At 56.1% G+C, this 16,300-nt stretch overlaps 1 protein-coding gene across 7 annotated transcripts in view; it reads left to right on the forward strand.

The window, feature by feature from the left end:
• The first annotated feature begins 7,196 nt into the window (after positions 1 to 7,196).
• TRPC3 (transient receptor potential cation channel subfamily C member 3) overlaps positions 7,197 to 16,300 on the forward strand; it is a 51,513-nt gene continuing 42,409 nt past the window's right edge. For all 7 annotated transcript variants that reach the window (XR_006784800.1, XM_045830914.1, XM_045830916.1 and 4 more), the window contains exon 1: positions 7,197 to 7,433. Coding sequence is in view for 6 of the 7 variants with exons in the window: in XM_045830914.1 (XP_045686870.1) it covers positions 7,207 to 7,433 (227 nt within the window). In the remaining variant the exon portion in view is untranslated. The remainder of the gene's footprint in view (positions 7,434 to 16,300) is intronic.

Below are 16,300 nucleotides of genomic sequence, written 5' to 3' on the forward strand. Positions count from 1 at the left end.
CCCCCACTGGGGGAGTGTTCAGGAACCCATCTGCATCAGTGTACCAGCTGGTGTTGTTGTGAGAGGCTGCATTCGGCTTCAGTGAATTTTTTTGTTTCAACACATTTGCCCTTTCATATGGGTGATTTACCAGTGCACCCCCCACACTGCGCTGTGTGTTCAGTAGTTTTTGACCCAAAATGGCATGACCCCCATGCCCCGCCCTCCCTATTCACCCGATCTCACCCCAAGCAATTTTTTTTTTGTTTCCCTGAATGAAAAAGTCCTCAAAGGGAAACATCTCACCAATGGGGAAGAGGTGGAAAAACGGCAGAAGTACTAAAAGGCATCAAAATCAATGAGTTTAAAAACTGTTTTGAGCAGTGGGAAAAACATCTTGACCAGGTGTATTGCATCAAAGAGAGAGGACTTTGAAGGTGACTGAGGTTTAAACAGGTAAGACCACATACACAGTGTTTTATAAATAAGTTCCGTTTTTGGGGTCCCCCATCGTTTATCTCTAGAGTATTCAAGCGGGGCCCACTTTGCCTTCCCTAAATCCTTCCCTGGTTAGACCTGGGAGGCCAGCAGGTCGAGTCTGCCTTCACCCGTCGGTGGGAAGGGTCTGCTGGTACTTCTAAAGGGAACAAAGGGAGGGGCACTGGCGACGTGGAGGCCAGTGGCTGTGTCCGAACTCTGTTCCCGAGCCGTCCAGACCTCAGGCTGGGCCTGCATTGGCAGCCGGCACGTAGCACAGACCAAATACCTTGAAGGGTGGGAAACTGAGTAGGAAAAAGAAAAAGAATTACATTCTAGTTTTTATCTCCACTTTTAGTACGTCCTAAGGATTCATCCTGCATAGGCATACTATGAATAAGAAATTACTCACTCAGCCCACTGAAAGGAAAACTACTGGGAACATGAAGCTCCCCTCTTTTCCCAAACGCCCTTTCTCACAGGTGACGCGTACCACGTGTTTCTGCCAGTTTCCCTTCGGTGAGTGATCCGTCCTTTCCTCCTCCCTCGAGGAAGGACAAATATAACTTTGAGGAACGTGTCTTTAAATAGGTTTTGGAAGGGGCCGGGCCGGAACACGGATTAGGATAGAGCAGAGCTGTTCTTACCCTTGCCAAAAATAGAGGCCGGACGGATCTGATTTCCATAGGTACACGCGGGGGAAACGAAAGCCAACCGCTCCCTCCGTTTCCCCCGCGAGCGCGCAGGCGCAGCGCCGGCTGGAGGGGCTGCCCTCCCGCGGCTGAGCCCTCGTCCAGGCGGTGCCTCACTGAGAGCACCGCCCCCCCCCGCCCCCCCCCCCCGTTCTGATTTCACATACAGAGTCATCGTGAGCAGGGAGGTAAAAGAGCACTTGGGCACAGGAAAATTCGCAACACGTCTGGTCGGTCCCCTGGGAAAGGCGCCAACGCCTCTTTAAGAATCTAATTTACTCTTGGAGATATCCGTTCTGGGGAGAGCCGAGAACTTTTTCATCTGTAAACTGTAATCACTGTCAAGGACCGTGAAGGGTCTGAGGTGTCACACCATTTGCAAGCTAATAAGTTAGTTCAGTGTCATGGATGCCGGCCGAAGGCGGGAAAGTCCCGGACTGGGGACAAAGCCCAGGTTATTACTCACGGCAGTAGCAGTAGCCGGGGTCACCTCCTAGCCCCGTCCCCTGAGCCTCCGTTCGCTGTCCTGACGAGGGAGGGCCAGACCGTACCTGCCTGTGCTGTGGGTTGCACCCCAACACCCCGAGCTTAGATAACAAATCTTCTATAACGATCGGGAAGCCTGCCTGGCCTTTGCCCCAGCGGGAGCATTCTCCATGTCCCACGGGGCAGTAAACCAACCTGCTCTTTGCTCCAGAGACAGACACTGTCTCTATCTTCCGAGGCCGTCTGCCATCCGAACACCCTTGAGAAGATTTTCCAGAACAAAGGCAGCCACTGCCGTGCTCCTCACAAGACGTGCAGACACGTGAGACACTCTCGGAAAATTGTCTTCCAACGATAATATATTTCAGTCCCTATTTTCTCAAGACTGAGACTACACCGAAAGCCACCCCTTGTCCACTCTGCTCAGGTGGGCAGCCTTCCTTGACCTCCCAGCCTTCCTTACTGCCCTTGCTGGGCAGGTGCGGACGGGGGCCGGGAGGCAAGCCTAAATCGTTGGGGACTGCAGCCTCCGTGGCAGGGAAGATGAAAGTCAGAAACCCTGTAGGAAAGTCACCCCAAGCCTGGCTTGCTACTTGACAGCTCCCCACCTGGCCCCCCCAAGAGCACCTTCCTTTCACCTCACTTTAATGCACAGCGAGTAATTGCACTAAATCGCTCTTCGTGGCAGTTTTTTTAAAAATGGAAATCTCTTGGCCACATGCCCTTGAACAGCCAGCTGTGCCCGGAGGCCCTGGAGGTACGGCGGTTTTGACAGGCAGCAGGCCCACGGGTGCCTGGGAAGCAGAGGTCACTTCTGGGATGGAGCCGGCCAGAGACATGGTATCACGGGAGATTGATTATGGCACTGTCCAGTCTCGGAGTCCACAGGGCCCGGGGAGGGCGGCCACTAGGAAATAGGAAAGGATGCGACAGTCAGAGGAGGAAGACATGGGAGGAAAAGTCCCACCCGTTCTCAGGTGGAACTGGAAGTTGGCGCACTGTCCCAAGGCAGAGGAAGAAGCTATCTTCCTCCTCCTCACTCCCGGAGCCTCACTCCATAGATAGTCGCCGGGTGTCTGCCGTCCCAGCTGCCACCACTCACTGAACGCTTCCTTTGTTCCCGTGCTCTGGGTAGCCTGGCGTGAGCAGGTCAGCGGGGACACCGTCCCTGCCCCCAGAGAGCTTCCAGTCCGGTGGGGAAGAGAGCGCGGCCCACACCTGTGCAGTCCGGGCCTGCGATCACAGAGCGCTACCCAAGTCAGACGGGGCGGGCTGCGCGGGAGGACCCACACTTCAGGCCTGGGGGGCCAGTTCCACCGTCACAACCGGGAACTAGCAGTGGCTAGTTCTCACCCGGCACAGTGGCCCCCCGCTGACCCGGAGAGGACGCCCGAGACCGTGGACAGTACCAAACCTGCCACATACCACGCTTTCTCCTACACGCACTCGCCTAGGACCAAGTGCGACTTGCCGGCCACTCCCAGCGAGAGGCTCACAGCCACAACTAACAATGAAGCAGGGCCATGCTAACAACGCACTCTAAAAGAACACTTATGTCAGTGTGGTCCCTCTTTCCCTCCCCGAATATCTTACTTCGCTGCACTCGCCTTTCCCTTGAAGGAAGCTCTTTACCGCTTGGCGCCCCTGAATCCCCAGCAGCGCTAAAATTGGGGTGACCCCAACACAAGCTCTGCAAAACCCGACACCCGCCTGGGAATCGATATGGCTGCTGTGTGACCCCGGGCGGGGCGGCTGCAGGTGCAGATGAGGGAGCAACAGGCGATCCCGTCCCACCCCGGTGACCCGGGCAGGACTCTCAAGATTTCACCCCGCTGCTCAGAAGGGCCCCAGTTTAAAACTGGCCCAGGGCCTCTGTCCTCAGATAGCACCCCACACTGCCGCTAAGCAAATCTAAGCCACTGAGGCTCGAGGGAGCCATCCCGGAAACAGAAGCGTCGCCTACGACGTATTTCTGCAATGAAGTACATTTCCAGTCCCAAACTTCTAACGGATGAAGCAGTTTTCAAAATACTTGTTTGAAGCAAGGAAACTGCCTGGACTGCCTTGGCCTGTAAAAGAGCTGCAAGCATTTCGGATGTGCCGTTTACAGGATATGCAAATTCTGTGTAAAAGGCACGGGAAGATTAATTAGCCCGGGACATTCGGGGATCCTCCGTTTCCGGGTTTCATTGTCCTGACATGCAGCACTCCCCATCTTACTAGTTTATGTTGCTTAGAAGATCAACGACCTGCCTACTTTAACACGCAAAGTCAGGAGGACGAGAAGACAAGCCACAGACTGGGGGAGAAAATATTTGTGGGGGGAAAATATATATATATATATATATGTGATACAACACTGTTATCCAAAACACACAAGGAACTCTTAAAACTCAGTGAGAAAACAACCACATTTTAAAAAACTGGGCCAAAGGCCTTGACAAACACCTCACTGAGGTTCAACAGGCAGCAAATCCGCGTGTCATCGGGGAAATGCAAACTGAAACAATGAGCTACCACTGTGCACCTGTTAGAACAGACAAGCTCCAGAACCCGGACAACGCGCAATGCCGGTGAGGATGGGGACCACAGCTGTGCTCCTTCCTCGATGCTTACTCCAAGAATCCGAAAGCTCGTGGCCGCACAGAAACCTGCACGTGGACGTCGGCAGCAGCCTTCTCCATAATTGCCCGGACTCGCAAGCACACCAGCTCGGTTCAGTAGGTGATGGACGAAGAAACGGCAGATGTCCAAACAAACAGTGGGATGTTACTCAGCACCAAACAGAGATGAGCCACATCCGTCCCCGCAAGCATTTGAGCAGGAGACTCAAATGCTTATTGCTAAGTGAGAGAACCCGCACTGACACTATGGAAGAAGCCCCTATGACATTATGGGAAAAGCAAAAGTATGGAAAGGATTAAAAAAACCCTCAGTGTTTGAGAGGGGTCCGGAGGCAGGGAGGGGTGAGTAAGTAGAGCACAGAGGATGTTTAGGGCCGTGACATTACTCTGCGTCTGGAGGATACATGTTAGTACAAATCTGTGGAAACCCACAGAACGGACAACAGCAGAAGTGAACTTCAGTGTCAACAATGGACCCTGGACCACAATGCTGTGTCGACGCAGGTCCGTCGGCTTATCGAAGACCCCGGTCTGGTGGGGGATGTTGATAAGGGCGGGAGGCTGTGCATACGTGCGACAGAGGGTGTTCGGGAATCCCCTGGGAAATACCTTCCACTCCATATTGCTGCGGACCTACCACCTCTCTAAAAGATAAACTCTTTATTTTATTTTTCATTACCACTCATCCCCCTGACCCACCCCCCCCACAGTCACCACACACACTGCTATCCGTGTCCATGAGTCCTTTCACCCCGACCCCTCCACCCCCCGACCCCACCCCGCAGCTGTCATCCTGGAGACTCCCTGAATTCACTCAACAGACGTGTCTTGTCCCGCACATCAGACACAGATCTACATGTCAAAGACAAAGAGATGAGCCCCCAAAGGAAATAACCATCGAAACCAGGGAATCCACAGTCGAAAGAAGGGACAGGCACAGAAAGAGCTAATTTCAATACAATGCGACCAGCAGTAAGATTGTGGCACCAACAGAGACACTGGAGAGGACCAGGGGCCATGTGAGCTGCACTGGGCTGGGGGGGGGCAGTGGCGTGTCGGATGAGAGTCACCTCGAACCCAGGATTTTAGGGCAAAGCAGAAGTGCGCCAGGGAAGGCGGGAAGAGAGAGACGGTGCAGACACAGGAAAGGCCCCAGGCAAACGCTGGGAGGTGGGGAGGTGTCCAGAGTGTCAGGCAATGAGAGAAAAGTTCAGGGCGACCAAAGGGAGGCTGTGCACTGGGGGAGGGTGGGCGGACGAATGAGTTCAGACCAGGCAGGGCTGAGCAGGTCAAGTTCGGAGTTGAACCTGAGAGCCCCGGGAAGCTTCAGAGGCTTTCACAGACCTGCTGCAGCGAGGTCTCCAGAGCAGCCTGGAGGATGAAAGGGCCTGGGAGAGGCGGGCTGGGGACAGCGGGGGCGGGGGCGGGGGCGGGAGTGGGGGCCCTGCACGCTGGCACAGCCCTGCTTTAGACATACTCCGGGGGGCGGGGGCGACTCCAGAGGGGGAGCTGAGGGGCCGGGCACTCCACCTCCATCCTGCCTGCGCCCGTTGAGGATCGGCACTCCCAACCGTAAGGAACTACCTAGTATTAACAGTTACTTCCTTTCTGTGTCAGGTGTACCCGTAAACAGTCCTTCCTTAAACGCACAGATTGACTATGTTCTCAGAAAAACACAATATTTTATTTAATTTTTGAGAATTAAATTCCAAATAGCTGCCTTTCCTTAGGTGTGTTTTTTTTTTGTTTGTTTCAACTTGGGAAGAATTGCTCCCCGACGAGACATGGTAAAATGGGATACGATTAAAAGTGAACAACTTATTTTATCTCATCATAGCATGTCTGGCGTTTTTGCAATTCTTCCAAGTTGGACGTGCTGGAAAGCTTCCTGTCGCAGGCAACAGGCACTTGGCGAATAGGCTGGCCTAGGATTAGTCTGAGCCTTCTTCTCCCGGGCTACCTCCCTCGGGCTGTTTTCGCGTCTCTCTAGGCCTCAGTTCTACTCTTTCCGAAACCACGGATACATTCCTGGGTCCCTAAGACTCCTCCTGACGGCAATTTCTGACTACAATTCCATGAGCCTTTTCTCCTGGAAGAAATACTGCTCCTGAATTTCACAACACTTTCTGTTTTGGTTTTAAAAAGACTTTAAATTTTGCTGGAAAATATTCCTTGGAAAGTGTATAAAGCCTGTTAGAGGTTTTTGAGATTCATTTATTTTTTTTAAATCCCAGAGCACGGTGCACACGGAAAACGTTGGCATTCCCGGGGGGCTCAGGCCTCGGGGGCCGGGGCTGGGACCTCCGCGGGTTCAGCTAAGCCTCACAGCGAGGAACAAACAGGCAGAGGACCGCGTGTCCGCCGACAGGAAAACAGGCCTGCAGGGACGTGCACTGCTAGCCAGCCGGCTTCTCTTCGCCTCCCTTAGGAAACTTGTGTCCACGGGGAAAGGGCCGTGGCGCCTCTGGGAGAGCCACGGCCCAGTGGGGAGGAGGAGGGCGTCTCCTGCCTCCCTACCTGCTGGCCCGAGTCCTCTCGCGCGGGCAGTGCCTGGGAAGCGCTCGGCGCCCCCGCCCTCCCCCTCGCGCGCCTCCTCGCCGAGTCCCGCGGCCGTCCTAGCAAGTGATGTGCTCGGAGCAGGCGCGGGCCACGGAGCAGGCAGCGCCCGCGCTCCGCTCGGCCGCGGGCCGACTCCTCGCCGCCGCAGCCGCTGTGGGCTGGAGGGTGGGCGGCGGAGCGGCGGCTTCGGCTACCGTCCCCAAGGGCCGGGTGTCCAGCGGCGCCGCGGGGTCCTTCTCGCCTCCCGCCCGGGGCTGCGCTCGGACGCCCGGGCCGCGGGGGCCTCGGGAGGCGCGCCGGGGGCGCGGCGGGGAGACCGCGCGGCGGAGGCGGAGGCGGAGGCGGAGGCCCGCGGCGGGCATCTCTGCGCCCGGGCCGTGGCCGGCGAGATGTCCACCAAGGTCAGGAAGTGCAAGGAGCAGGCGAGGGTGACCTTCCCGGCGCCCGAGGAAGAGGAGGAGGAGGAGGAGGAGGAGGGCGAGGACGTGGACGCCGAGCCGCAGCGCCGCCGGCGGGGCTGGAGGGGCGTCAACGGGGGGCTGGAGCCGCGCTCGGCGCCCTTGCCGCGGGAACCGCTCGGCCACCGCCAGCCGCCCTGGTCGCCGGGGCCCGACATGTGAGTACCGGCGGCTGCAGCCCGGAAGGGAGGCGCCCCCGCCGCCCCGCGACGTGCCCGGGACCCCAGACCCAATCCTGTCTGATCCCGGGACCGCGCCCTGGGTCTTGTGGGGCGTGGAACCGCCCCGCCAGCCGACACCGCGGACGCCGGGCGAGCTCTCCAGCCCGTGGACACTTCTCTCCCACGGCCACGGACCTCGCGCGACGGCCCGCGGGCTGGGAACCCCTGGGAGAATGGACCCCGGGTGCCCGCGCTCCCCCGGGGGGGGGGGTTCGAGGAAGGCGGCGTGCTCCCAGCCGCGGGCACGCGCGCTACCCCACTCGTGCCCGCGTCCCGGCGCGGAGCGACCCCGGGAACGTGGGTCCCCTCGGCCGCACGGGGCCGTCGGGGCGCGGGGAGGGACCGTGCGCGACACAGAGTGCGGCGGAAGGTGCGCGGGGCCGCCCGGGTTCCCGGCGGCCCACTCCCGGGGAGGTCTGGGCCCGGAGCGCCAGCGGGTCCCCCGGGAGAGCGCGGCGCAGGAACCGCTTCGCCGGCGACTCGGCTGCAGTCCCCGGGCGGCTCGGGGTCGGTAGCTGCGCGGTTTTTTAAGGGGAGGTCGAGGTCGGCGCCCCAGGCTGTCGGAGGAAGCGACTTTGCTTCATCCCCAGACGTGCGCGAGACCCGCCGAGGGTGGGAAAGAGGGGGATTCCCGTCGCAGGGCGCAGGCTCTCGGCGTCTCCGGTCGCGTACCTGGGCCGTGTCGCGGGGCTTTACTGTCTGTTTCGGGGAGAACGCGCAGGTGTAGGTAGGAAGCAGGGGTCGGTCCAGGCTGCGCCCCGGCCCGCCTGGGCCCTGCACGGCCCGCCTGGGCCCCGGGAGGTGGCTGTGCAGCGCCCCCTGCTGCCGCCCGGTCCGGACCCACGGACCCTGGGAAAGAGACCTCAGGGGCTGGGAGTGGACGGCCCGGGGGAGGGTTCCCCGTTACCATGTTCAGTTTTGGCTGAGGACCGGCCTGGAGTGGAAGTGGCCCAGGTGATGGAGGGGAAGTGAGGGGGTCCTCGGGGAATGAAGCACCACCAGCTCGCTTCCCTGCCTCCCCGGGGTTTTAAGACATGCTCCATTTTTTTTTTCTTTTGTCAATTTGGTTTTTAGAACCCTGCTCAGGTTCTTGATCCTTTAACATTTTTTTTCGTTCACCTTAAATTCACACTCAGTTGGACACCAGGGCGCTCTTAGCTGGGAAAGTAGGGCGGAGCACAGATTACTCTCACTTTGCCTTTCCAAGTTTGAGGTCAATCATATAAAGCACGAGGCAAAAGCTCTTGCGGACGGCCTGGCCAACGGCTAATGGAACGCCTTCCTGTCCGTAGGCGAGAGATGCACAATTCAGCAAGGACGCATTGCAGGGTACCAGTTTCCTAAAGTGGTTGAGAAGACCCGGTCCTCTTAGGGAGCCAGGCAGAAAGAAGCGTATCTTCTGGAGGCAGGGCAGCAAGCTCCCCGTGTTTATGTGAGGCCTGCGACTTGGGAAGGTCTGAGATGAGCTTGCTCTCCCTTGCAGAGGTTAGCTCTTTATTCCGTCTGAGCAGAACGGGCCCAGTTTCATAGCTCAGGGAGTGAAGCAGCAGCTTTGGGAGCGAGGGGAGGGAGGGGGTCGGAGAAGGATGGCCCCAGAGATTCGGAGGACGGAGCCCACTCCCACCGTGAAGATTCCTCAGGGTGATGTGACTGACGTTCATTTCGCTGCTCTGTGCTGCAGGATTGTACTTGGGAATTTTAAACAGAGGAGGCATGTCATCTGTTATAGCACTGACAGGACTTAAAAAAAAACAAACTGATAGAGCTTCCATCACTGATTTAAGAGTTCCTTTATCCTGGTTGTTTGCCTGCCTCGGACCAATCCCGGGTCGTTGGCCAGATTACCTCATTTCTGATTTCTTTTTTTTGGTTGTAATATATCTGATGACCTCCAACAAGGCACTTGAAGGGGCTCTCGTGAGTTTCAGTTCACAGGTATTTCTCACGCATTTGCATGTGCAAAGTGCAGCCCAGGCACACGGCATGCTGGGAGATGAGCATGGCGTCTGGTCTGCACTCGAGGTATTGAATGTCGCAGGAGCGAGAGGTGGAGGTAAACCTGATCACGAACATGTATGCTATCAGTTAGACTAGAATGACCACCATAAACACACACACACACACGGCGACAGAGCGACGGAGAGTCAAGTGCAAGGAGAGACTGACAATAGAAGGTGTGGGGACATCGAGGAAACCCTCGTGGGCCTTAAAAGGTGGACGGGCCACTAGACAGAGAGAGAATGTGTAGTTAACTCAGGTCCTCTCCCCTTCTCCCTCCCCGCATGCCAAGGGAATCATGTCCGGGGAACATCAGCTGAGTCTGGTTGGAACGTAGAGCATGTGCAGGAGAGCAGAGAGACGTGGCTGAATGTGTTGGTTTGGGGCATCACGGGGCAGGACCTTGTATTCCAGGAGGAGGCGCTAGGGAGTCATTGACTGTTTCACAGCAGCAGAGTGATCAAAGCCGCTCCGAGAGCTGGACGGATTGAAGTGGCCATCGGCAGAATGCTAATAAATCGATTAGGGGCCATTATAGCTATCCAGGCCGAGATTAGGACCTGTAACAGGGTTGTCGGTGGGGTGGAAAGAGGGGGGTGAGATCAGAAGAGAGAACAGACAATAGAATCTTTGGGAACTTGCCACTACCCGCCCAGGAGGCATTGGAGAGAAAGCAGGGTCTGAGATGACTTGGCGATTTCACCTTAGATGACTCAGAGATCACCAGTGTCATTGCTGGAAAGAGAAGAACGAGGAGTGTGGTCTGCTTTTTCAGATAATTCTGACAGAGATGTCAAACAGAGAGATGGAAATGCGAATTCTCGGGGAGTCTGAAAGTCCGCTATCTGATGGGAATCGTTACAGAGTCCTGTGAGCACAGGGAATGTGATGGGAAAAACGAAGGGAACCTTGGCGCCCTTATCGCAGGGAAAACATGGTGTTGGAGGGCAGAGAGACCGGGAGACCCAAAGGGCACAGAAGAGGAGGAAGGCGCAAGTAGTAGTGAGGCCAGGCTGCCCAGAGAGAAGAGTTTCAAAAAAAGGGAAGAACTGACCCATGGTTGTCAAATGCTCAGTAAATCAAGAAAGAAACTTAGGCGTCTGCTTTTAGTAGGAAGAATGGATCCTCAGAGTAATATCTGTGGGGGGAAAAAAAACCTTTAGATCTCCATGCACTGTTATCTTCCGCAGAGAAGGATTTCTAGAACAGAGGATTCTGTTTTAGTTTTTCTTCCGAGGGAGTGCTTCCATCATAAAAGCAGTAATTGGTGTTTATGTAATGCTTCATGCTGTCGTTTATACGAATTAACTTGAACCACACCTCTTTAAAGCAGGTTTTCCCATTGCCATCCCTCGGCAAAGGAGAACATTGGTACACAGAGGGGTAAAGTCATGTTCAAAGGGTTGCTTGGCGGACCGGTAACAGAGCTCCTGCATTCCATGCAGCGTTACGAACGACGGTCGCCGCGCCGTCCATCAGAGCGCCGGACTCGTCCGCCCCACAGAACTGCAGCTCGGTCTCCTCTGCCCTGCACTCCCCCTCCCCCCCATTTCCCACACCCTCGAGCCCCCGGTATTCTCTCTGCTTCCCGTGACACGGTGTTTTTAGATTCCACGTAAGTGAGGTCATGCGCTGCTTTTCCTTTTGCGTCTGGCTTATTTCACTTAGCATGCTGTCTGCCAGGTTTATCTGCGTCGTCACAAGTGGGAAGGTCTCCTCTGTTGAGCCGGACAACGTTCCATTTCGATACGTACTCGTTATCACAGTTTCTTCGGCCATGTGGCGTTTCGTGGTCACTGCTGAGTCACGTGGTGTAGTGTGATAGAATCTCCTTTTTAATCACTTGCTTTCCTTGGAGTCCACATTTGTCTCATCCGTTCTTGCCTGCTTCTGTAGCTACATCCTCAGCCTCTGTGTGTGTTTTCCTGTACACATCCCTTCTAAAGCCCTCTGACTGCTTTTGAATGTGGTTTTCGGTTATTTTTTTTTCCTTCAGGAAGCTTTTAGAAAAAAATAATTGTCTCCTTATTAGGAGTGTTATTCTGAAATTGCAAGATGACGTGCCTTGGTATCAGTCTGTTTTCAGTATGTGAGCGGGACACCTGGTGAATCTTTGTGCTATCTGGGGATCGTGCCCCGAGGTTCTGGGAGGTTTTCGTGTATTATTTCTCTTATTACTTCCTACCCACGATGTCCAGTCTTCTCTCTCCCTGGAATCCCTATTATTTGGATGCTGGGCCTCCTGGACCGACCCCTGGGTTTTCTGTCTCTTCCCCCCTCTGTTCCAGTGTCTTTTCTGTTCTTCCTGAAATGTTTCCTTGACTCCATCTCCAGATTCTTCCACTGATTTTTTTTCCACTTGAGCTATTATAGTGTTGCTCTCTAAGAGCTCTTTCTTGTCTTATGACTATTCCTTTTTATAGCATTCTTCCTGATTTCAAACATCCAGTATTTTTACAAATATGTCTCAGGGGAGGAGGGATTGGGAGCTAATAACAGCTGGAGCTCTTATTCTGGAGCTGGGCAGGGACCCCCTGGCCCTGGCTGCTGCCCCCCTGTCCCGGGCCCCGGCACTCCGGCGTCCAGAGCATCTCTCCCCATTTCTCCAGCTATTTCACAGCCCGTCTCTCTTACAGGCGCGTGAGTTATCATTTGATCATATCACGGGGGTCAGAGGTCTGGGGGAAGGGTTTCCACCTACTCCTCGTACAGATGTTGAGCCAGTTCCCCCGATTTTGGCTCCTGCCTCATCTCTACTTTCTGAAGTTTCTTTGGCCCTCAGTGCCTGGGCCGTTGCTGATACGGAGCAGGGTGGGCCAGCTTCTCATCCCAGGCCCTGGGGCTGGCCCTTCCTTCTCCCCGCTAAGTGTCAGTCACCGTCTCTGCTCACGTCCTCTTCTGCCTGTCCTCGCGGACCGTGGGCGAGGGCACAGAGGTCTTCTGGCTTCAGGAAGATGAAATCTGTGTCGCTGTTCTTCGTTCTCCCCGTTGTTTAGTGATGCAGACTCCGGCCATCGGTGTCCGCGGTGTTGTGGATGCGACGCACCAATTCACACAGACTGCGGAAGTCCCGTGGAGACACAGGGACGGCACGGCCGCTCTCTGAGGGAGAGGGCGGGTCCCGACCCCTGCCTGGCCGGGCTTTTCTTGCTTTCTAATAGCTTACGTCAAAGAAGGTTCTCGTCCCTTATGCTCAGGTTTGCTTTAGGTGATTACTTTTTACAGAAGAAAAGGAAAGGATGTTACTGATTACTTCTTACAGATTACCAAGGAAAAAATGTTGCAAATGCAAAAGAACAGTAAGAGCGATTGGTCTGGTTACACTCGGTCCTTGGCAGAAGTAGCACAGGCTTCAGGAAGTTACTTTAAAGGCGTGCAGTCAGCATTTGCAACCGCCATTCGGGGTGAGGGAGTTTTAGCAAGAGGAAGCCTCGCAGCAGCCCAGGTGCAATGCAGGCCTGGTGTCCCACGGGAAAACCTATCCGTGGGTTTGGCTCCTGTGCGCGGACTTGCGCCTGTCGGTTTTCCGATAGGGCTGGGCTGCGTTTGCCACACCAAGCCGATCAGCACCCGGTAGTTCAGGGGAGTAACTTTGGAGAGGAGATGGGGTAAGAAGGGCCCTTATTGCACCGTCTTGAGACCAGGCGCCCCTAGGAGGTGTCTGCGGCGTTCACTCAGGGCGCAGGAAGCCCGTGTTGGAAAGAGAACCGAGGTCCCAGAAGGAACAGTGTTCCGAATCCTGGGCGTTCTTATTGGGCAAATGGAGTAAAGGGTGACCTGTGCGGTGTGGACTGAGGGTCGTCTGAAGTCCCCGCCTCAAATCACCTGTGTCCCACCCAAACAGGACCGCCCCCGCCCCCCCTCAAGAGCATGCTCAAGTGGCAGTGAACGGCCACTGAGCGCCTGCCTGTTCGGCACGCCCTCCGCATGGCACGGCAGCAGCCTGGCCTGGGCCGTGTGGACGCACAGGGCCCGGGCCCGGGCGGAAGGCCTGGGGTTGGGAGCCGCCGCGGGGTGGCCGACTCCCACCTGTGCACAAGGGGCCCAGCAGTGACTTTATGAGAACAGTTGGGATTGCATAGCGTTTTGTCTTTAATTTAGCATCTAGGTCAGGGATCTTCATCCACAATTATCTAGTCCAGAAGAACTCCCTTTTTCTTCTTTGTACTACTCAAATACTGGGCGACGATAGGGATCTGGTTCTAGATCTTTTTAAACAATGAGATGTAAATGTCCACGGGAGCGTGGCCTGTCCAGGGAAGAGCATGACAGCGATAATAGTCCTTTGCATTTCTAAATATATTTTGTCAAGTAGGGCTGATTCTCTGCTGGATGCGGATTCTCTGTGGAAAAGTAGGTCGCAGGGTGATGAGAGGTGAGCAAGCATCTTCGGACCCCAGACTTTGGACCTTGGGTAATGACACCGATAGAAGGCCAGATCCCCTTGCTTCTAATAACATCAACAGAGTGTGTGTGTGTGTGTGTGTGTGTGTGTGTGTGTATACATATATTTGATACTCATATATTAATATATAACATCAGCAGTATATATACACATATAATCAATACTAATATATATTAGTATGTAACATCAGCAGTATATATATATAGTATCGAATATATATATATATTCGATACTAATATATTCAAATAGCCAAATAGGAGCTTCTTCTGGGTCAGAAGAAGTTTTTCACTTTATTTTTGAGTGTCATCGGCCGGGTACCAAAAGCAGACACACAGAGCGCGGGGAGCCGGTCTCTGCCCTTCAGGACGCGGAGCGTTGCCGAGGAGACCGGCGCGCAGCGGAGTCGGTGGCAGCGCGAGCCAGAGCCGCTCCGCGGTGGAGTCACTCGCCGAGTGCCTCTCCGGGAAGCGGAAACCTCCGAGTTCTAGAAGCATGTGCGCCACTACTTTCTGGGGCACCTGCGTTTCAGAAATAGCATCAGACGTCGCGCTGGCCGTGGGCAGGGTGGACTTTCGGAAGGAAGGCACCGGGAAGTGGCTCTTCGCCGCTGCCTCTGCGGTTGCAGCTGCCAGGGGCTGGCACAGCCGCAGGGAGCCCGCCGACTGGGAGGGGGTGGGGGGAGGCGGTGGAGAGAGGGCCCAGGGCCTCCCTCCTCCTCCGAGAACGCGCACAGCTCCTCGGGCGGGTCTCGAGGACTTCTGCCGGACCGGCGCGAGTCTACCAGATGCGTCTGAACGCTGCGTGAAGAGTTGCGACAGAACACAGGCCAACGCAGCCTCTCGGGGCGTTCCTGGCTGCGGAGACCCAGCTCTCCCTTCAGACCTGGAAGTGCTGGCGTCTCCGCGTTTTAATGTTTTGGTGGCGTCTTTAGGAACGAAAGCAGTGCTTTCCCGCTTACCCGGAGCGCTGCGCCTTGCTGGTGGGGTTGGTCCTGGGACATTGTGTCATTCGGCCGACCCTGGTGTCCAGACGCAGCCTCAGGGTCGGGTCTGCTCCCCTGTGGGAACCCCGTGTCCCGTCCACCGGACTCCGGTCGTGCTGATGGGGGGCTGTCCTCGAGCCTTGCACGCTGCACATTTAGGGGCTCCCACCCCCCACACACACACGCGCGCATTAACAGACGACCCCAGTGTGTGTTCTGGTGACGTGACCGAGCCCTTGGTCAGCTGCTCTTTCCTCGTCCCACCCACACCGCAGGTGCCGTGCCCACATAGAGGGGGGTGTCCCCAGAGGCAGCTGCATTGCTGACAGCGGCCTGCTTGCCAGGGGGACAGTGGGGTCCATCTATTTTTGACTTTTCTTCTAGGATTTTCATGTCCTCTGTCAGTGCCTGCTGCTGCCCACGGTCATCACCGCTTCCAATTAGCACCGTCCCAGCACCACACCGAGCCTGGCGGCTGCTCGCTGACACCCCGACACTCCGCCCCTCCTCCATGTTTTGCTCACCACTTGTCCTCCCCGGGCACCTTCTGCCCTTCCCGCCCTTCACACCATGACAGACGGGACCCTTGCCGGCTGCTGGCACACTCACTGTCCTCGGTGTGAGGAAGGATTAGTCCCAACCCTCTGGGTGTGACTCTTGTCGCCGTGGCCCGTGTGGGGGGTGGTGTCGCTTGGCCCGCACTCCTGCTGGGTGGGGGGAGCAGTTGGTTAACTCTTCGCCTTTCAACAGAGGATTTCAGGTGACTTCTCTGACAATGTCCATGGTTGCTGAGAGCCAACGAGTTGGCGACTCGGTCCAGAGAGCCACAGAAACTGTTCTCGATAGAACCCAAACGTTCCGACATGTAAGCCAAACGTATGTTTCCACGGCTGCTTTGACTTGCACACGGGTACTCATTCTCCTTGCTCCCTGGACGCAGCGTGGTAAGGCAGAGAGAGCCTGGCACGGGACCGCTGAGTCCCGCCCCCCCGCCCTCTGCCTTTCGGTGACCTGGAGGCAGGTACCGCTCCATCCGAGTCTCTGCATCCGGGGCGTCAGGGTCCGTTCACAGCGTTTTTGAACGTCTGCTGCACGGCGCCCGGCGCTGTCGAGGTGACCCAAGTGTGAAACAAAGTAGGGAGCATGAAGCATTTGTCTCCGGTTGACCTCTGGGGACAGGAGTACCCAAGGAGACAATAAACAGGGAGATGAAATAAGGTTAAGTGCGCGGATTCAGGGCAGACCGGCAGCGTCACTAAGCGCAGGCTGGAGTGGCAGGAGGGGTTTCGGAAAGGCTTGGGGAGACTCCGTGTTCCCGGATGAGCAGAATCTTGCAGGAGTTCTAGCGATGACCTGTGCAACCTTACCCGCAGCTGACGGACCTGTGGTCCTGTGGTGCAGGCGCAGGCTGGACCGGGG

This window comes from Phyllostomus hastatus, unplaced genomic scaffold, assembly GCF_019186645.2.
Source record: "Phyllostomus hastatus isolate PE091 unplaced genomic scaffold, TTU_PhHast_1.1 phas_contig_159, whole genome shotgun sequence".
Lineage (NCBI taxonomy): Eukaryota > Metazoa > Chordata > Mammalia > Chiroptera > Phyllostomidae > Phyllostomus > Phyllostomus hastatus.